We start from the raw sequence: 21814 nt of genomic DNA, 5'->3' as shown, positions 1-21814 counted from the left end.
TTTTCTCTTTTTTTTTTTTTTTTTTTTTTTTTTTTTTTTTTTTTTGTTGTTGTTGTTGTTGTTGAAGTTTTAAGTTTTAATTTAAGTTTTTTTTCTTCTTTTTCCCTTTATTGTTCCTCTTCTTCAACTTCAGTCCCACCAATTTACTTGGCATCACGAGAAGAGAATTTCTGTTAAGCAAACCGTGTCACTAACATCTCCTCATCTCTACTACCCACATCTAGTTTTCATTCAGAAGGACATGGGTTTACAGCACAAGTTCTTGGTCTAACTCCTTTCAGAAGATGAATGATCTGAACCTTCCTTGGTATTTACTTGGTCTGTACCATTATCACCATATGGCTGTGCGTGCATACTCAAATTTCCAGATGGCCTACTACTTTGGTGTGCATCAACATGAACAGCACCCTGCCCACCTTCAGATACTCTATGATTAGTATTCTCTAGCGCAATAGTTTGAACACCAGCTGCCAACATATCCTGATTGGAACTTCCTGGGCTTAATGGGCCTGCAACATCAGGAATTTCACCAGGTCGAATAATCCATCTGTCATAATCATTACGCCTCCTTACCGTCTCTCCCTAAGAGCAAGCAAAAAAGAAAAGAAAAAAAAGCGTTCATATATACAAGAATTAGAGAAAAATGATTTGAAATTTTACTTGTCTATCCCCATCACTACTATTACTACATTTTAAGGATGCAAATCCATTTAGCAGCGAGTTTTCTCAACTTAAAATCTCCAATTATAGATAGAGGAAAAGGCTCGTTCAGGAGCTGATGACTACTGACCTTTACTTCCACAAGTGAAGATGATTGCAATGCATCCAATATAATTGGGATACTTTCAGTCAGACGTTTAACCTACAAAAGAGTGCCCAGATGACATATTCTGAAGGATAAAAACAACATTATGCATTCTGGTCCCCAGATTTATTCATATAACCTCCATTATAAGTTACATGATTAGCAATATAAAAAGAAAATATGGTTATAGAATGATGGAAGAAATTATAGAAGCTACATGATAGAAGTCATTCTTCACAATCATCTCAGAAAGCACAGAACCACCGACATTGCAGTCAATCATGCAAGTACTTTTTTTATGGAAAAGAACTGCTTTCATCAAGGAGAACGGAAGTAGAAAAGAACAAAAAAGAAAGGGGAAAAAATAACAAAACCGAGCAAAAGGAGGCACACAACAAAAGCTCAAATAGTAATTCCAAAAGTGTACTCAAAACTCTTCCTTTCTTCTTCTTCTCTTACTAGACCACACACTACAATTATTTATAATAAAAAGACAAATGAATATTAATAAAACTGAATATTAAAGCCACATTGAGAAGCATCTAAGTTTAATTTATGTAACAAAGGCTTCAAGATACTTCAAGTGGGGCTTCATTTATTCTTAAATGGTTACAAATTTATGAGGATGATAATTTAGAGTTATTGTATTTCATTAATGTATTTTAAGACTTTGTTTACTTTAAAGTTAGATTTACATAGTGGCTAATTATATCATAAAGTATACATAGTGGCTAATTATGGTCATAAAGTACGAAAGTTACAAACTCTTGAAATGTCTCATAGAAGGTCAAGAGTTTCATTTTGAGACTATATAAAGTCAAGTATGTTATCTATGTAAAGGGGATTTGGAAAATGTAGTAAAAGGAACATTTGTGCTTTCTTTTAGCCAATAGCTAAGTTTCTTTGCAATTCTATATAGTTTAGGTTGCGTATAGAATCATTCAAGCTTGACATGATCAATCTTGCTTGTGGAGTGATTCGAATTTCAAACAATTGTTCTTTCCTTAAGATATTTGATCAACAAGATAATCTGAATTTTACGTGATTCTTTATCATTAGGGTCAAGTGTCTTACCTTTCCTTTGCAATTCTATATAGTTTAGATTGCATGTTTAGAACAACATTCAAGCTAGACATGATCAATTTTTCTTGTGGAGTGATTCGAATCTCAAACAAGTGTTCTTGCCTTGAGATATTTAATCAACAAGGTAATTTGAATCTTACTTCCCTTGTAGTGATTCCTTATAAAATACACTAAGTTTCATTCCTTATAAAATACACTAAGTTTCATTCCTTATAAAATACACTAAGTTTCAAGAGGGCCAACTTAGCTACTTTAAGGGGAGAAATAAGGTCTCAAACTCCACGTTACATTGACAATGAAACACTTATCCCAACTAATTTAATGCTAGAAGACTAACTTAAGTATGTGAAGAATCCTACTAAAATGGACAAAGGGCTCTTCCCTAGTACAGAAAAAGATGGTATCACCAACACTGAGTAAGATGCACTGTACCTTCAGCCACCCCACAATAATCGGTCAAGCCTCTAACATCTCCCTTGTAATAAAGCTATTAAGAATGTTTATTCTTAGTAAGAAACTGAGCTTACAAAAAACAAACCCACCAACAAAAGAGAGTCCAAAAGCTAATTACAGAAACGAACTCCAATACAACAAACCAAGATCATAATTATAAAAGGGGTTAGTACTGATGACTACAAAGACCTTAGGGAGAAGAAAACTACGATCTCCCTTTAATGAGATGGAAAAGTTATCGAAGTACAAGAATGGCCTACTCAAGTTCTAAATTGAGACAAAAACTATCCAGAAATCCCAGTCGACATGACCATAACATTCTCAAAATCAATCTTCTTAAAGATGACCAACAGATAGTGAGGTCTATAATAACCCTCAACCTCATCTGATAAAGACGCCGTCTAAGCCTTCAACATTCTCTTAGTCAAAGACTAAGAAATGATATTTTTCAAGGCTTGTCACTAAGCTGTCCGGCCTAAAACCCTTAATATCACTCATGATCAAGTATTGATCCATATCTCATAAAATCATTGAATAACTTAAGCAAATCACTCTTAAAAATGTCCCAACGCCCATTTGTAAATGAAATACAATTAAATATCTATAACACATCACATCACAATGTCAACATTTCCGTCCATATCCCACACCAATCATGTCATTGACATAAAATTCTTGAAAAAAAATAAAACATGCATGCTATATTTAACTAATGTTCTCTGGCATAGCTCCTTTTCCACAAAGTGCAAAAAATGTGTGACATGCAGGATGAAGGTTCATAAAATGAAGGGAAATGACATATGCAGGATGAAGGTTCATAAAATGAAGGGAAATGACATAACAATCATACAAGGAAGCTACAAAAATTAACACCTGTACTTCATTGACCATAGGGTAAAGCTACGTAAAAATTCAGCCTCCTCGTGTCATCAGACACAAAATTCTATTCTAAATTCACTCTGATGCTACAAATCGATATCTTTAATCAGATAAATTTGTATCTCCAAAATCAGAACCAATATTTTAATTCTCCAGCTATTTCAGTAATCAACTAATTCTATTTTGTTCTTGCTGTAGCAGCCTTTTTTTCCTTTGTGAGATGCACTATTGACATATTTAATAAATCATAAAGAGACATTTTGAGAACCAAGTCTAAAAAAATCTGATTTAAAAAAAAAAGTTCTTTTTTTTTTTTTTTAATCAAAGGAGTTGACATGATATATATTTTTAAAAATGTTTCCGGAACCCAAAAAATACAGAAGAGAAACAACATTCAGGCAGAGGTGCAACAATTTTTATTATAAGTTCTCTATGCCTACACAGCTTATATATAATGTTCGTCTAATTTCCTAAGAAAATTTGATATATATGTAGAAGTAAAAGAAAGCAGGAAAAAAATATCTTCCAAACAGTTTTCAAATCAGAAAAACACTCTAGAAAAATTACTCGGGCAAAATGACTTTTCATAACATTTTTTTAGAAAATGTACAATATAGCAGAAAGTAAATGGAAATTCCAAGAACGATTGCAAAAATTTCATTAGAACTTTTCTTTAGAACAGTTCCAAAGGAACGCAGAGTAAAAAGTAAAGGAACACATTTTAAAATTTTTTTGAAAAGCTCAAGTGATTGCAGTTTTTCGGAATCATTCTGTAAACAGTTTTTCCTAAAAATATTTAACAGGGAAAACATGCATAGACACTGCACAAGGCAGAAACCTAACAGAAAATGAAGATCATCTGGACATCCTAGTAAAAAAAAAGTAGTTATACATTCTTGGTAAGATAAGCAACTCACCTTGTTGAAGGATGCTATTAGTCTAATTGGAACCCATCCCTCTTCATTCATGTTCTTTCTCAAGAAAGTGTCTTTTATTAAATTTTGACCACTGCAATTCACAAATATAAGGTGCGGTAACATTAAAAAGTTTTCAAAACTCTAACACCTAGACAAGGATGATACGAAAAGGTTAAAAGCTACCACATCAAACATACCTGAAATAGTATTCTATCTGACTCACTATCATAGCATACAACTGAGGGTCTGGGTGAAAAAACATTGCGTTAGGTGGTATTGAAGTGACATAAGGTACACCTCTAAGAGCCTCTGGAGGAGGAGGACCAACATATACCATTGGAGGAGATGCAAAATCTACAAAAAGATTCAAGCATTAAATAAGTTCGCATTCAAAAAATCATGATACCTCACAAAACAAATGTAGAGCCTACCAGGGAAGGATAATGGACCCCCAATAGGCCTCATTGATGGAGCAGAAATAAAGGCAGCAGTATTAGGAGGTGGAGGTGGAGAAGGTCTAATAAACCTGTGAACAACTCTATGAGGTTGTACATTAAAATTTCTATTTGAATTCCAATCTTGATTTCCACGATCATGATCACGTCTAGAACCATAGTTATGATGATGGGAATTATCACCACGTGGATGTGAACCACCACGACTACGAAATGAGTAACGTGGTTGTTGATGAACATGATCATTATGTGATGGTGATGCAAATGTACTTCTCTCTGTCTGATCCTTTGATGAATTATTAGGAGCTGGATCAATTATAGGACTTGAAGGTGCTGACTGTTGGGGGAGGCCACTATTATATGAATTACCTGAACCACTACGCCTCATTGATTTCTGGCGTGAGGTTATTGGATGAGTGAGAGCTGAATCCGGATTGGGTCTGACATCATTATTACCTTCTTTGTTTGATGAGGAAGACGGAGTTCCAGTCCCCTATAAGTAAAAAAAAGAAAAAAAAAGTTAAGAATGAGCTTGTTAAATGAAAAAAAAAAAAAAAAAAAAAAAAAAAAACTACTACTACTACCAAAAAAATGTTTAAAAAACATAAATAAATAAGTCAAGACCCATCCATATATTCGTGGTAGACCAACAAAAAAAAAAAAAAAATCAACTAACTCTATATGCCTCTATCTTGGTAGTCTTTATTTTTCTTCGCAAGAAAATAAATTTTATGAAATTTATAAAAACAAAAATTATATTTCTACTAATTCAACAAGGAAATTAGGCAAAGAGTAGCTTAATTGGGAATTTAAACAGAATTTTCATCCTCTTTCCATGTTTTGCCTTCTAAAGAACATAGCTAATTGATCAAAGCTTTACGTAATAACAAGATAAACAAAATAAACAAAATGTGCAAGAGTGACGTCCACTCTATTAGATAACAAGACAGAGACATTAAGTCAATAAATGAGCCATGGAGAACATAGTTAATTAACCAACCTATTCGAGGAGAATAGACAGACTAACCCATGAAACAATTTCTTGAGCCTATTGATAAATCTATCATTTTAATGTCAGAAAAAGTATAAATATTTAGCTTAATCATGTACATAGACTGCAGCAGTTTGAACATTTATCCCCTACAAACAAACTGAATCTATCATTTTCATTTTTCCAGCACGTGTCATAACAACAAATATAAAATTGATAGAAAATAACCTGCGCGCCAGTGGATCCATCCCCTAAACTTTTAAGTGAATCCGAAGATGATTTAGGTGTGCCCTTGGCAGATTCCGACAGAGCAGGCCAAGACACAGCCCCCATGACAGGCCCAGCCTCAGTTCCATTAGAGAGCTTATTCCACGCAGGCTTCTTTCCAGAAACATTTGCGGACGACCCATTTCCGCCATCCAAACTCTCACTCAGTGGCTCCTCAGACGAAGAAGAAGACGAAAACGATATCGGTTCAATAACAGTAGTCGGAGATGCAGATGACGAAACAGCCGCCGCCATGTCCATTTCACCGCGAACAATCTGGGTCCACGGAGAAGAAGACACTGTGCGTCCACCAGAGCGACGTGATGATGATTTGGGGCTGCGGCTGCCGTAATTCTGCCCAGAATTACGAGGAGACTGATTCACACTCGATGCCGCCGCCAAATCAGCGACAGGTAAATTAGAAGCAGCCATCATAAATTATAAAATTAGGGTTTTTTTCAGATGGCAGTACCTTGATCGACGGCAAACAGTGCAAAAAGTAAAATAAAATTAAGCAAAAAGATCAAAATAAATTTGTTTTTGATTTTTCGAAGAACTAACAACTGCTAAGAATTTTAAAAAAAAAATATATGAATCGAACAAATTAATCTGAAGGATTTTCAAAAGATTGAGCGATCAGATCGCAGAGAGAAAAAGAGACGTAGGTCTGGGAAGAGGTCTAAGAAGCAGAACGGTCTCTCCCTCTAAAGAAAAAAAAACAAAGAAATTAAAACGTTTTCTCTCTCTTTCTATTCTTTAGGTTTGCTTCTCACTCCAAACTATCAAAAGGATTCCTTTGCCGAGGGTCAGTTTATAGTTACCTATGAAATTACCATAATATCCTCACCTCCCCGCGTACGCCCGTATGGGCTTCCATAAAACGGCTCTGGCCCATATGGAAATTTCCTTTTAGAAGAAATGAGGATTTAGTTTTATTTTTATATTTTATAGTTTCTATAATTTGATAAAACCTTGTAAATAATTGATTCTCAACCTTTTTTAATATCTAATTTATTATTAGCTATGTAATTTAATATTAACAAATTATCTTATTAAATTTATGAATTTTTTATTCTATAAAACTAAAGTAGAATTTTAATTTTAAAAAATTTAAGAGTAAAATTATATGCAAAATAGTAATAACAATCGACTAGAATGTTGTTCAATTGATCTATGCATATGTTTAAGTCCTACTTTTGAATACCTTCGTGTTATTAATAAAGGTCATGTCATATCAATAAATAGAACGAGTTAAAGTATCGTTGTAAAACCTTCCTTAGTGTGGAGATTTCTCCTTAACAACGCGTTTTAAATTAATGAGGCTGACGACGATATGTAACGGGCCAAAACGGACAATATCTGCTAGCGGTGAACTTTTAATGTTACAGATAGTCTCAAAGCCCGACATCTATTACCATTTGAGAATCCTATACCTTCTTATAAAATAAATAAATAAAAGCTATGTCTATTAAAAATAGAAAGAATCTCCCTTATTTAATATTTATAATATTAAATTTACTATGATAATATATATTGCGCCCGCTTCAAATGGAATATGATGTGAGAATTTATTATGACATCTATAAAATCATATATATTATGTGTTAATGTATAGTTTTTAAAAATATTTAATAATAATTGAAAATTTAAATTATTTACCCTAACGTAATGATTCAATGATTCATGTCTATGATTCAGACTAAGAGTTAAAATTGTTTAACAGTCTCAACCATTTTCTACAGTAAAGTAAAGTGAAAACTCTATTCCTAAACCAATATAAATTATTTAAGCATGTTTTTTTTTTACCAATAATTTTTTTTTTCTAAAAAAAAAGCATATTAAAAGATTTATTAAGTAACAAATAGGTAACATGGTTATATCACGAAAATATAAGAGAATGTAGCCATAAGGGTACTGAATCTAAATTATAAATTTTGAGAATGGAAACGTTACAGTTTTTTGTACCGAGGGTTCGAATCCTTTTTTAGAACATTTCAAAATCAAGCAAGGAAAAAAATCATTTGTTTATTCTTCACGTCCCGGATTACACCCGGGTCATTAGATAGGAATCCCGATAGGAATCCGAAAATGAAGAGAGAAACAAAGAATATTACACTGTATAAACAAATAGTTTTAGAGTAAGCATTATACAATCTCCAAGACCATTTTTTTTTTTTAAGAGAATAGATTCTCTATCTTAATCTATTTTGATACCAAGAAATGGAGTTATTTCTAGAAAAGAAATAGGAAATTTTTTTAAGAATTAAAATTGTATTTCAGAGTATGTACACGACTAAATTAGACTATTTAGAGGAAGACTCATTTAAATAAAATAATTTATCTTTATTGGACTAGACGGACCAGTAGTTAATACTTCCTAGCGCTCCCGCCAGTGGAAAGCAGGTCCTATTTGTTTCGGCAATCGCCGGCGAGCCACATGGAAGACGGTAGCTCCGACGACTCGGCCGCTCCCTCTTCGACTACAATATCTCGTCATGTTTTCGAAGACGATGCTGGCGAATCGGTCTTCACCATTTCCATCATCGAGGTGTCAATATTCTCCTTCCATTTTTTTCTTCAAAATATCGATAGACAGAGAAACTTTAACAATCTCCTTTTGTAATTGCCTCGAAACTGCAGAATATGGAAGAGGATTACGGGCTTTATGTGTGGCCTTGCAGTATTATCCTTGCCGAATATATTTGGCAGCAGAAAACACGATTTTCTGGTGCTAACGTCGTTGAGGTACTTGTGTATTATCCTTTTCTTTTGAATCTGTCTCCAACGAGGTATCCTAGAAGCAAATTACCAGTAGAGTTAGAGTTTGGGTGATATGCTTGATTATTTTGAATCGGGGAAGTTTAATGTCTAGGGTGACTCTGTGACCTCCAAATTGGTTGTTGCAGCTCGGTGCCGGTACTTCATTGCCTGGGTTGGTTGCAGCTAAATTAGGCGCTAATGTTACTTTGACTGACGATGCTAACAGAGTGGAGGTATTACTTCGTCTTTGTTACTTTGCTTGATAAATTAAGTTCCACTTCTTGCATTAATTGTAAAAAAAAAATGGCTGCAGAAATTTTCACCTCCTTGATCATATTTCCATTAATCAAGATATATGAACTTCATTTTTGTTTTGTTTTTTCCTTTTTGGGCGGGAGGTGGTTCAAATTAATGCTTTTAAAAATGAATCATAAAAAGGTCAAGCTAACGGAGTTTCTCGCACTAAGGATGAGGCAGACTGTGTTTAGAACCAAATTCACTGAGATAACTACGTTAACGGGCAGTTAGATGCTTTATCTTCATATTTTCCTTCCACTGGCCGACTCTTGAATTTGCAGGTGCTGGACAATATCAGGAGAGTTTGTGACCTGAATAAGCTCAACTGTAACGTAAATCTATTACTACTAGTATTTTTCTTGCTATTTTTTCCTCTGATTGCATCTTAACGGATCTGGCTTAGTGAGGAGTTTCTAATAAGTGTAGGTAATAGGACTTACATGGGGTGTTTGGGACACATCAATATTCAATTTACGATCTACAATCATTATTGGGGCCGATGTATTGTACGAAAACAGTGGTAGGACCATAAGATCAATTTGGGATCCAATTTCCTTTTACTTTTGCATCTTTGTTTATGGGGAAAAAATGTTCTGAAATTGAGTTTTGTTTTTGTTGGGAAGCATTTGATGATCTCTTTTCAACCGTGGCCTTTCTTCTTCAAAGTTCACCGGGATCAGTTTTTATAACAACCTACCACAATCGCAGGTAACTTGATAGTTGATAGTATTATCTTATATCTTGGGGAATAAGGGAAATTGGTGGTGCCATGATCATGATGGTTATAATTATGACTATTATCATTGTTATCATTATTTTCCACCTTTTCCAATTCATTGTCCTTCAAATTGTATAGTGGGCACCATCTGATTGAGTTCTTGATGGTCAAATGGGGGTTGAAGTGTGAGAAGCTTGTTGACGGCTTTGCACTCATGCCATCGCACAAGGCATCAAATCTGAGTGGCAATATTCAATTGGCCGAGATTGTTCTCAATTGTGATCCAGTCAAGGTAAGGAAATGCATTTATTAATACATGATTTTTTTTGGAGTTCGGTAACCTGAGTTATAAAATTGTTTTACTTCTAACAGGAAACTTCTCTGGTGAAATGACGAGGTTTACAAGTGTTTGGTGGACTTGTTAAGTTCATGGTCTTTGTCCACTTTGATGTGAGTGAGAATGTATTCCCAGTCTATTTTAGGCGTTCTCGTAATTTCAAGTTCAGTGGCAGATGCCTAAAATTTTTGGAGATAACTGTTGAGAAAACTAGTGCGTTACTGCATTTTGTGCAGGTTGAAACTTTAATTTAGGACTTGTGTTGAATGAAATACCTGTTTTTGAGAGTTCAATTATATGCATTATTAGGAGCTATTGTAAATCTCAAATCATCAATTAGCTCACTTTTTTTTTGGTTCTTCCTTTTAATCCACTGTCTTATCAGTTATTCCTTTGCATAATCGTGGGTCTATAGACTTTGTGGCACATAATTCACCCAACACACGTTACTGTTCTTCAACTGCCGACAAATCTACCGGGAGAGGAGGAGAGGAGTTGCATCAAGTGGTTTGGTTGTTGTTGTTGTTTTGTTGTTGCCAAATCTTTGTTTAATTAATACTCTTTTTTTAGTTATCTCAGACTAGAGTTTATTAATGTCATAGGTTGAAAGGGTAAAATCTCATTGTCTTTGAACATTTGCTTTGGTACATTCATGCTGACCATCCTCTCCTGGTTTTACTTCTCTTGCTGCCGGAGTTTCCTGCATAATTTTTCAGTGTTTCCAGGTGGCTTGAGCTTTAACGAAGTAGCTTAGATCTGATTCCTATTATTTTCTTGTCCATTAAGTTCAGTTGGGTACGAATTGGAGAATCTTAAAGTGGATGTAGGTACTGGAGACATCACCGTAGAAGTAACTTCATCTCTAATTGGAGACATCTGAGAGTAAAGTGAAAAATGAAGGCAGAAATATAGGCATTCCATTGGTGATCATATATAAGAGAACATTTGTAATATGATTTTAACAGTACTGAATACAATCTAGCCATGGGTACTTAGCTCCCATTGCTTAAATAGACGATTATTAGTCTAGCAAACAAAACACACAGAGCTATCAGGAGTAGCTTTTAGTTCACTGCCCTACAATTCTTTCTGATCTCCTGTCCTCCAGTGATGCTACTCATCTTGATCATGGAATTAACAAATGCTCTGGTAAAAGCTTCCTTTGAGCTAGCAAACTCATTAACAAGATTCTTGGTCTTGGGAAAGTTGAGCAGAGCTTGATCAGCAGAAAACAGGCCCTTCTTTTGGAGTATCAGTCTATAGTAATTGTTGTCGAATGTGGTTGGAGAAGTATCCATGTTAGCGCCCGCATTTTTTGCCTTGTTGTTTACTGGGCACATGTTTCTTAGACTTCCTGCAAACGATGGATTCATTGCAGGGTCAACATTGCTGGCTGGACTGAAGTTGCGGATTCTACCTTCAAAGGATGAGCAATGAGCAAATCCTAAGGTGTGTGCTCCTGCATCATATGACAATGTTTATGCTTATATCTTTTATAGGACGACTTTATTCTTTCTTTAATAATCTTATGTCGTACTGATATTTTACGCTTATGCATTCGTCATACCATTTTCATCCTGAGTTTGTATTTGTATGTGGTTTACCTGACAGAGCAACTAGGTCGTCCAAGGATAGTCCCCTTTGGGAGAAGCTTTGTTGCAGCTGAGAAATGTTGAAGGCTGGAGATGGCAATTGTATTGTTTCGCTTGCCTTTGATACCCTTCCATCCTTTCTTCCTTTAGGAACATCCCATGTTGGACCTCCAGACTGTAAGACAGACATACACAAAATTATATCCTTTTAGAAAGAAAATGTTTTGGACTTCTAAATTTCAAACCATCTTTGTTACTAGGAAAAAAAAAATCATTTGAACTATATGCTTTCTTACCAGCACAACCGCATCCCTTGCCGCCATAGCCAAGATATCAGCACAAGAGACAACACCAGGGCAATAGGATTCAAGTTCTTTCTTCGCGTCGTCGATCACAAAAAATGAGTGCAAAGATAAATTAGCGGGCCCATCTTTCTCTGCTTTGTTGTTCCCTACTGAGTTCAGCAATACAGATGCATCACAACCCTTCACCCAGGCAAACAGAACCAGGTTAGTTTTGTCAAACTTAGAGAAGTATTAAACATGTCAAGAATTTTAAAGGTTACCCTTATAAAGCAGTCATGAAAGTGCATTCGGAGGAGTGCAGCAGGGACAGTCTTATCTTTGTAAGCTGCATTCCTGACAGCTTTAGAAACAATGAAGTCGGCACTGGGACACGTCTTGTCGTAGTAGTCTAAGCTCAGCGAACTCCCCAATGACACAACAGACAGCAAAAGGAATGCAAAGTGTGAGAATGCCACAGCAAAGGAAGCCATGACCTACAAATATAGGTACAAATGCAACTCTCTCTTTCTCTCTCTGTACTAAACAAAGCCAGTCTGGGATATTAAAGTGAAGATTATATGTTATTTATAGGAAATGAAAAATGATAGAAGAGTTACAAAACAACACTGTGAACATGATAGCGGCCCCAGAAGTTGAACATCAAAGCAAGCAAATAATGGAGAAGTGATTCTGAAGCAATGTTAATCCAACAACATGCACAACACTAGCCTGCTGTTGCTCTGTGAATCTTCAACTTTTGGACTTGCTCGCGGGACAAAATCATGCAAAATTTTGGTAATAATTATGTTTGCTTTGGATAAAAGATCTTGAAACCCCAAAAAGGTTTTACCCTCCCATTGTTGTAGTTTTTGCATCATAGTTGGTCACAAATAATTTGGTGCACTTTAACAAACACGGTTTTGGAAATTGTTTTTTTTAATTGATTGCCACTCTTTTACAAAACAAAGCTAATGAGTTTTCTTAATTTCAATAGGCAATTCAGGAGGAGCGATTTTCTTCGTTTATAAAGTAAAAGGTATGTTATAGTATCCCTTTACCTCATATTTAAATTATTGTAGGGTAGCTTGCAGTGACTTTATTATTTAACAAAGATTGAATGAACTTTATGCTATAAAAAGTTTAATATGGCCTTACAATTCTTGGGAGGTTGTGTTAAAATAGTCGTGCATTATGAAGAAATGAAGTAAAAACGAACCTTAAGTAAATAAATGATGTTAACGTCTGATTGCAAGAATTTGATAGATATTATCTCGAGAGCTTCATTTGATTGGATTTTTGTTTAGTGTTTTAAAATTATGTTTGTTTTTTCATTTGGATCTTTTTAAGAAAACATTTGAATTCTTAACAATTTTTAAAAACAAAAACAAGCTTTTAAAACTATTTTTTAGGCTCCTTTTATGCTCATTTGGTTTTGAAAAATTTAGTTACATGAGTTTATTTATTTTATTATCTACTCTTTACATATGTATTAAGAAATCAAGCCAAAATTTGAAAATGAAAGAAAAGTAGTTTTCAAACTATATTTTTGCTTTTGAAATTTCACTTAAAATTTAAATGTTCTTTTTTAAAAAATGAATTTTATCTTAGAGAATTGATTAAGAAAAAAGCCCAATTTTCAAAAAGTAATATTTACAAATTTAAAATTTTCGGTTATTGAATAAAACTTTACTATCATTATTTTATTTTTATTTGTGGAATAATTTAGTTATCTTTATTTCTTTGTTTTATTATTAAAAAAATTGAACATTATTGCCATGAATTGGCAAATGGGAAGCTCATTAATAACTTCACGTTAGTTTACTGCAGCTTTAATTTATATCTCCTAAAACAGAATTAGGAAGAAAAAAAACTTATATTCGTATGGAATCTTAAAGTCAATATAGACCTAACGTGAAGACATGAAAGGGACTTATCATCCCAAATATGATAAAAGGTAAAAAAGACGACAAATAGACTATATAAAACGATGAAGATGAATTAAATAACTTAATAGATCATTTAAGATAAAAAAAAAAAGTGAAACGGTCAAAATCAAATACTATTTTAATCCTATATTTTTCAAAAGTTGAGAGTGGAAGTTTTGTAAAAAGATGACAATTACATTTTACTCACTCTTGTATTTTACGTGACATGATTTGAATTATTTGCATTATAGCATGTTAATTATTTGCATTATAGCATGTTAATTTAAAATTAAATATGTTGATTCAACTTAGGAAGGAATCTCTTTGAAAATAGGTTGTTGAGATAGAGCTTTCTGGTTTGTTTATAGCTTGCTATTTAAGCTTAATGCATTATTAGTTATTGTCAAATCATGCACCTGCCTGGTTATTAATGATAGAAGAAAATTACTCATTTTCTGTGCAATTATTTGAACTTTGTCATCTCTTCTAAACAATTTCTTTTGGGAAAGTAAAGTATCATTTATCTATGTGTATATATGTTTATATTATCAGATTTACATATTTATGATTGGGGTTATGTGTAATTAAGTGGGGGATTTGGGTAAAAGTGTTGGGTTAGATAAATTATACGTAAATTATACACACAAAAATTTTAGGATCAACTAACACAATTTTCACAAAATGAAATTCATTTTTTTTTCGTACAGGGTAAATAGATGTTCCTTAGGCGTTTATCTCAAAACTTGAACAATAGGGTCCACCTCTTGAAGATGAACTTGTTCCCATTCAATAGTCAAGAATTCTTGACGGTATCGAGTTGGAACAGTCTGTTCTTCCTGAATACCGGGATTTAGTGCCAAAGAATTTCCTGTCACTACCATATAGTATGCATCTCGACTTGGTAATAAAACATCCGCACTTTTTTTTATTTCTAAAAAATTTCATAAAATGGAGTTTTTAGAGATCCCCAATGACCAATTACCAATCCTTGCGTGAATTGCTATTGATCCAATAAGTCAAACATTAATTCCTTCATAGGGAAAATGCGTCCATAATGATTAGAATGAATATCTCGTATCCGAAAACTAACAGTTCACTAGGTCAATCCTCCTGAGCTCAAATATTTCAATTTTCTCCCATGAACTATTTGTATCAATGGATTCGATCTAAAACTTGAGATAATGGGTGTAATCCGAAAAAAGATTCAAACACCAGTAAGGTTTGATATATCAGTTGATTTATGATGGATGGGATATAACTTAGCGTATAAATGAGTTTGATTCACTTCAAGACATTGAATGGGTCTCAATCTTATGATTGGGCTTAAAGCCCAAAGGCCGTCAAAGTCTAATCCAAGCCCGGCCCAAGGTCAATAGTTGACTAGCATAGATAACCAATCCTTTCATAAATTGATTTAGATATGAACATATGCTCTTTTAAATAACTTCAGATTAAAAACTTTGAAATTTATATATAGATTTTTTTTTTTTTTTTTTTTTAATTTTCAGATTTTATTAGTTTAATTATATTAATATTTCTTTAAATTTTTTGAATTAAAATATTCATTTTTTAAATATGCTTGAATGAAGGGCCAAGGTCGGTTGAAAACTATGAAATTGTTATGGGCTTCTAGCATTCCGGATTCGACCCGGCTTTTATTGAACCGAAATGATGCTTTGGTAAATATCTAATGATTATCCATCTCAGGGTTACACTATCCCGCGTTCAAACATCAGGTACATATATAACCCCTAGACGCCTTAAGCCCTAGTTCCATCGCGCAGCGTTCCACCGCCTTCTCCGCTAGTAGCCGTCGTTCCTCCGCCCGGACTGTTCGCAGCGAGTGGTCGTCGTCCCCCTCCCGGACTGTACGTAGTGGTAGTCGTTTCCCGCCCGGACTGTACGCAGTGGTAGTCGTTTCCTGCCAGGACTATACGCAGAGGCGAGTGGCCGGCCGTTGTCATGGGTTCCAAAAGTTTGAGTAACTCTAAGAAAAAGAACAAGGGTAACAAAAGTAAAGAGGAGAGAAATCTTCAGTCTTCAGCCTCCGAGAAAACTAGCATATCCCATGATCGGGACAATAAGAAAATTATCACTGATCCTCGGTTCTCGTCCGTGCATTTTGATCCTCGCTTTCAGAATGTCCCTAAGCATAAAGCAAAAGTTGCGATTGATTCACGGTTTGACCGGATGTTCGTTGACAAGAGGTTTGGTTCCTCTTCGGCTCAATTGGATAAGAGAGGTAAGCCAAAGAAGGGTAAATCGGAGAATCCCTTACGTCATTATTATAAAATTGAAGAAAAAAGTGAAAAGAATGATAGTGAGGAGGACGTAGAAACGGAGGAAAAGGTTGAAGATGTAGAAAAGGAGGAGAAGGTTGACAGTGAAAGTGTAGAGAGTGATGTTGAGGTTGAGGAAAAGAATCAGATATTAGAGTTGGAGGAGTCAGAGTCCGAGGATGATGGAGAGATAGAATCCGACTACTACACAACTGATACGGACCAAAGTGAACTGGATGAGATTTACGACGATGAAACATCTGAATTGCCGGTGCGTTTTGAATATTTTAAAAGTTTTAGATATTTGTTTATACTTGTAATTTGTATTTTGTCCAAAGGTTCATCGAACTCATCTTTTAAGCGAAGAACTGATCTTGAAGAGAAAATAGAAAATCATTTTGCAGCTTCAATATGTTGTTTTAATTTTTTTTTTTTTGGGTTGGGGTAGAATCTAAGTTTATCAGCAGATTACATATGAACTCGGATTTTTCACTCAGCGAAAGCACACAAATGTTTTTGTTAATCATTTTTGTTGTTGCCACTCACTTTAATTTTATTTTTTGGGATTGGGGTAGGGTCTAGGTTTATAACCAGATGATGAACTCGTTACTTGGATTTTATTTGGATTTTTCACAGCTAACCAATGCACACAAATGTTTTGTCAATACACAATTATTGTATTTTTTCCACTCATTGTCTGTCGTTCGGTTTTAATTGTGTAAAATTGGTAGCAATTGTTGAAATCATCCTGGATTCCTGTATTGTCAGGTGGAGAATATTCCAGAAATCGACAAGGAAACTCACAGGCTTGCAGTTGTTAACTTGGACTGGAGGCACGTGAAGGTATGTTGAGCCAATGGATTTCTTGGGCAATGTTTATTTCGTCAATAATTCGTATTAACCAAGTGTAAATTGTGACTCAGAATTTTGTTCTTAATTACAACCTATCTTGAATATCTTCTCTTTATGCCCTTTTATTTTTTTATGTACTTAAAACAATTTAGGTTCAAGCCTTAATGCTGTACTAAAAAAAATCACCCAATGGATGGGAAAGCTGAGCACAAGATAGGTTATAATGGATGTTGACTGCATTTAAGAAGTGAATATGCACAATATTTTGATTTGGCTGTTCTTTAAGGTGCTATCCCTGAATGAAAATGTTATTGTAGTCAAGGGGATAGATTATATGGATTTAATTCATTTTGTAGATTGATCATAATGAACAGTGAGGTCTGTATTGATTGGCAGAAACAGATAGTCCATTCTGCTGCTCTTTTGCTATTGTTAGTCATTTGTATGTTGATGTTGTAGTCAACGACATTTCAATTATCTTCCAACTGTTCTTTTGTGATTCGTGTTTGCCTTGTTTCCTTCACTGAAATGTCATTTCATGTTCGGAATTTTTCCACACTCACATGTCTATGTAGATAAAAGTAACAGCTGTTTTCTTGTATAAGCCTTGACCCAATTTACAATGCTTGGATATGTATTAGGAGTTCATATTACTTTTTTAAGCATGAATATTCTCTCTCTCTCTCACTTATTTGCAGATTAGCACACATTTTTGGCAATCTTATGATAATGATATTTTATCTGCCTCATTATCTGTACTTGACTTGGTTAAATCATGTCGTGTTATGTAGGCTGTTGATTTGTTCGTCGTACTAAGCTCATTTCTTCCAAAAGGTGGACAAATATTGTCTGTGGCAGTCTACCCATCTGAGTTTGGGCTTCAACGTATGAAAGAGGAAGAGTTGCATGGTCCAGTTGGATTGTTTGATGATGAACAAGAGAAAAATGACAATGACGATGACGATGACGATGACGATGACGAAGAGATTGATAATGAGAAATTGCGAGCTTATGAAATGAGTAGGCTAAGGTCTCTTTTTCTGATGCTGCTTTTCATATTCATTTTGATAAATTACCAGTTCATTTGAATTTATTGATTTCACCATCAAATTTAGTCTGGTCTTAGTAGAATCAAATGCATATTGTATGGAATATCTGTTATATCCTCTAATATGGCTCTCTCTATCTCTCTCTGTATTTTTTCTAATCATTGCAATTTATGCTATTTGTGTACAGGTACTATTATGCTGTGGTGGAATGTGATTCTATTGCGACAGCTGATTACCTTTACAAAACATGTGATGGAGTGGAATTTGAAAGGTCCTCAAATGTGCTTGATTTGAGGTTTATTCCTGACTCGATGGAATTTAAACACCCTCCTAGGGACACTGCCACAGAGGTTTGTTTATTAATCCTTTGATGTATCTATCCTCTTTGACATTGACTGGAAGTAATTTTGCTGTAGTGAATGTTAAAGATGTCATATACTCCAGAATGATTCTCTAACACGTGCTAAACATAATTCGAAAATTTAGTTAATCACTCAATAACTTATAGTTATAGGTAAGTTTGATTTGATAAGGATAGCAAAATCTTTTAAGTTCTATCCATGGATTTAAGGAAAAAAACATTTCATAATTGAATCTTTTTTGCCTTTGCAAAATAATAAAAATTGAAATATGAATTCAAGATAACAAGGTTTTAGATGAAAATAGTTGTCAGTGAGTATGAAATTCAAAATGATTGTTGTTGGAGCCATGTATTCATTCTTAATTTGGCTTGGGCTTCTGACGCTGGACTCCATTGGCCATGGTTGAGACAGGAGCTAGTGTTAAGAGAGCTTCAAAGTAACAGAAGGCACACTGTTTGAGGAAGTATAGAGAAGATTAGTGTCCATGGCATGAGGGCTCGAGAGATATTGGGAGGATGTATAGGCTCTTGTTCGGTTTCATGTCTCTCTTTAGGCATTGATTGTGAAGTCTTTATGTAATTATTCTTTAGGTTTCATTTTGCTTGATTGAAACCCATTCTTGCTTTAGTTTACCTCCATTTTATTTGGGGTTGCTTTTTTTTTTTTGTATTTTTTCTTTTTTTTCCGAGGAAAGTTTGACACCTTATCTAAAGAAAAAAAAAAAAACATAACTGGTCTCTCGCACTTATTGCTTAAAAGATGTTCATTCTCACTAACCAGTTCTCGTATTAACTCTATGATTTTTGTTACTTGCTCTTTCTTAAACCCTTTCTTTCCATTTGTAATTGCATGCTATATATAGTCTTCATTATGCAGTGTGGAAAGGTAGTTGGAAGAGACTAATAGGATTCCGTTTGTATATCAGGCACCTTCAAGTTATGAAGTTTTAAATTTCCATACTCCAGCCCTGCAGCATAGTAAAATTCATCTTTCTTGGGATGAGGATGAACCCCAAAGAGTAACAGCCTTGAAACGAAAATTCAATGCGGGTCAGGTTTGTACTCAATGATGCTATGATTCGATACCAGTTTCTCAAATAATATTCTACGTGCATCATATGAGCTTTTTGTACTTTTTGGCTTGCCAACAGTTCACGGTATCTTGGGCTTCATTAGTTAGGTTTGTGGCCTCTATGTATTATCATTTTCTGTATTGTTAGTTTTTGTTGCATGTTGTTGATATATTCAAGTAAATGAATAGGAAAGACTTAATTCTTATCAAACTTGTCTATGTTATGCATGCGATAAGCGAGTTATGGAAGTTCAGGGTTTAAATTAGGCGAACTTTAATAAATGAATAGGAAAGACTTAATTTTTATGAACCACAAACCTGTTGGCCTCTCTTTTACATTGGTTTTGATTTCGAATTTCCGATTGAATGTTTGATTTGGTACGCATAATAAGCCATCATTCACCAATTTTTCTGAGAGATGTGGAAATATGGATTTTGATATCAAGAAGTGTGGAGATAACGACATAATCCTTTTGCTGGTTGTATTATCTAAGGCTGTCTAGTGATAATCATTGCATTTCTTTTCCTATGTATTCTCCTCAAGGTTTAGCCTCCTCTACTGACAATATTTTTGCTTATAGCTGGCTGATTTGGAACTCAAGGAATTTTTGGCATCTGATGGAAGTGAAAGTGAGGATGAAAGTGGTGATGATGGAGTGGAGGACCAAACAGACAAAAAGTGTAAGAAAGGAGATAAGTACCGTGCCTTACTTCAATCTGATGAAGATGGTGAGCAGGATGGTGGTCAGGATATGGAGGTGACTTTCAACACCGGCTTAGAAGATATAAGCAAGCGAATCCTGGAAAAGAGGGATAAGAAATCAGAGACATTGTGGGAGGCTCATCTTCGAAAAAGACGTGAAAAACGGGTGAACGCAAAAAATAAATCCACACGGTCATCAGATGATGACAGCAGCGACACTGATAGAGAGGTTGGTGAAGAAGCAGGTGACTTTTTCGTTGAAGAGCCTCCAGTCAAACAAAGCAAGAAGGATCAAACGAAAAACATTAAAGACAGGGAACATGTTGGTCTAGATGGGGAAGCAGAAGCAAGCCGAGCAGAGCTCGAGTTGCTTCTTGCTGATGACGATGGCATTGATACTGGTATCAAAGGATACAATTTGAAACATAAGAAGAAAAAGGGGAAGGAAGATATTGCCGAAGATAAAATACCGACGGTCGATTACAGTGATCCACGGTTTTCAGCACTCTTCAATTCGCCTCTCTATGCTTTGGATCCCACAGACCCTCAATTCAAAAGGTATCATAAATACTTCTGAGAATTATTGAAATACTTTAGATTCTAAACAACCGTTTATTACCAAATTCCAAATATATAATTCTTGCAACGGTATGAGCAGCAGATTAGGCGAATGTGCCTTAACCATTGAAGGCATTGCAGAACTTGCCATTAGTTTTCATTTTAGTTTTTATGATTCTGAGATATTAAGTCTCTTGTTTGCAGGAGCGCTGCTTATGTTCGTCAAGTGGCATTGAAGCAGCAAAAGGGCGATGGATATCAGTTAACGAAAAGCCAACTTGGGGAGTCTTCCACGAAACAGCCTGCAGCGTCCGGGGACGACACGGTGAATGGCAACGTCCCTGTTAAGACTGAGGGAGATTCCTCAAAGAAGAAGTACGAGCTTTCTTCATTAGTTAAATCAATTAAAATGAAATCACAGCAGCTTCAGTTGCAATCTGGTGGTCGTAAAACGCCGAAGGAAGATGGAAAAAAGCGTCCACGAGCAACGGGAGAAGTAAGACAATCATTGCCAACCATGGACAACAAGTCGGGTAAAAAGAAGCAAAGAAAAATGAAAGGCACAGAGGATTGAATATTATACGCAACAACAATGTAATTTGTTTAATTTAACAATTTTGGGTAGATTTTTGTGTTTTTTCCCCATAATTTCATCAGTGTCTGTTAATGTCTAATGTCTCTGTCTTAACTAGCTATATTATGTCACATTCTCAAGATTGAATTCTTCTATTCAAAATTCACAATTATTTTATCATTTCACTTGAGATCCAATTTAAGATCAATTCAAATTGAGTGATTAATTGAAATACTTGCAATTCAGGACTTCAGTAGATAGTTCAGAATTTTACCTATCTGCAAATTTGTAATAAATTTTGAATAACGCTGATTTACAAAATACAAACAAGTGGAAGCAGTAAAAACTGTTTCCTTTTTAAATTATTGCTTCCAGAAAAAATAAAAATACACCAAACAAATCAGAACGAAACCCAGAGAATAATAATCAAAGTCAAACAACAGCCAAAATTGCAACAACGGCGACGAACACAGAGGTCAATGGATTCAACCGCGTTGCATCATCCCCAATTTTCGGCAAACCGGTGCTTCCTCCGGGGGCAGAAGGTGGCGAAGGAGAATCGTCGGTGGGGGGAGAGTCTTCTGCCGGCGGAGAGTCTTCGGC

At 34.9% G+C, this 21814-nt stretch overlaps 4 protein-coding genes, 1 long non-coding RNA gene and 1 pseudogene across 7 annotated transcripts; 3 read left to right on the top strand and 3 right to left on the bottom strand.

The window, feature by feature from the left end:
- Positions 1-61: 61 nt before the first annotated feature.
- On the bottom strand, positions 62-6633 carry LOC111497333 (la-related protein 1C-like). Its single transcript, XM_023148103.1, has 6 exons — positions 5812-6633; positions 4569-5085; positions 4335-4491; positions 4138-4228; positions 791-862; positions 62-582 (listed from the first exon to the last, which is right to left on the bottom strand). The coding sequence occupies exons 1-6, from the start codon at positions 6283-6285 to the stop codon at positions 268-270; spliced, it is 1626 nt and encodes a 541-aa protein (XP_023003871.1). The 5' UTR covers positions 6286-6633; the 3' UTR covers positions 62-267.
- Positions 6634-8222: 1589 nt separating this feature from the next.
- Positions 8223-10818, top strand: LOC111497375 (methyltransferase-like protein 23). 3 transcript variants are annotated; one of them, XR_002720603.1, is made up of 9 exons: positions 8246-8398; positions 8491-8595; positions 8757-8843; positions 9189-9239; positions 9334-9427; positions 9531-9615; positions 9764-9917; positions 9998-10075; positions 10748-10818. XR_002720603.1 is itself a non-coding variant. In XM_023148164.1 (8 exons), the coding sequence occupies exons 1-8, from the start codon at positions 8288-8290 to the stop codon at positions 10016-10018; spliced, it is 708 nt and encodes a 235-aa protein (XP_023003932.1). In that variant the 5' UTR covers positions 8223-8287; the 3' UTR covers positions 10019-10323. The 3 variants fall into 3 exon arrangements, 1 of the variants encoding a protein (XP_023003932.1); XM_023148164.1 differs by lacking the exon at positions 10748-10818 and having other exon boundaries at positions 8223-8398; positions 9998-10323; XR_002720604.1 differs by lacking the exons at positions 9998-10075; positions 10748-10818 and having other exon boundaries at positions 8223-8398; positions 9189-9234; positions 9764-9823.
- Positions 10819-10930: 112 nt separating this feature from the next.
- On the bottom strand, positions 10931-12408 carry LOC111497363 (peroxidase 64-like). Its single transcript, XM_023148148.1, has 4 exons — positions 12120-12408; positions 11851-12039; positions 11567-11729; positions 10931-11421 (listed from the first exon to the last, which is right to left on the bottom strand). Exons 1-4 carry the CDS (start codon positions 12327-12329, stop codon positions 11027-11029), a joined length of 957 nt encoding a protein of 318 aa, XP_023003916.1. The 5' UTR covers positions 12330-12408; the 3' UTR covers positions 10931-11026.
- A 112-nt stretch (positions 12409-12520) lies between these two features.
- Positions 12521-14633, top strand: LOC111497391. The gene is made up of 3 exons (XR_002720605.1): positions 12521-12633; positions 12833-12874; positions 14471-14633. It is a non-coding gene; the product is annotated as an uncharacterized LOC111497391 (long non-coding RNA).
- An 837-nt stretch (positions 14634-15470) lies between these two features.
- On the top strand, positions 15471-21401 carry LOC111497322 (pre-rRNA-processing protein esf1). Its single transcript, XM_023148092.1, has 7 exons — positions 15471-16313; positions 16811-16885; positions 17686-17924; positions 18131-18293; positions 19231-19359; positions 19958-20637; positions 20842-21401. The coding sequence occupies exons 1-7, from the start codon at positions 15726-15728 to the stop codon at positions 21209-21211; spliced, it is 2244 nt and encodes a 747-aa protein (XP_023003860.1). The 5' UTR covers positions 15471-15725; the 3' UTR covers positions 21212-21401.
- An 85-nt stretch (positions 21402-21486) lies between these two features.
- Positions 21487-21814, bottom strand: part of LOC111497334 — a 3352-nt pseudogene continuing 3024 nt past the window's right edge.

Source organism: Cucurbita maxima, unplaced genomic scaffold (genome assembly GCF_002738345.1).
Source record: "Cucurbita maxima cultivar Rimu unplaced genomic scaffold, Cmax_1.0 Cma_Scf00023, whole genome shotgun sequence".
NCBI lineage: Eukaryota > Viridiplantae > Streptophyta > Magnoliopsida > Cucurbitales > Cucurbitaceae > Cucurbita > Cucurbita maxima.
Note: the sequence above shows the minus strand (reverse complement) of the source record. Positions and strands in the feature narration are given on the sequence as shown.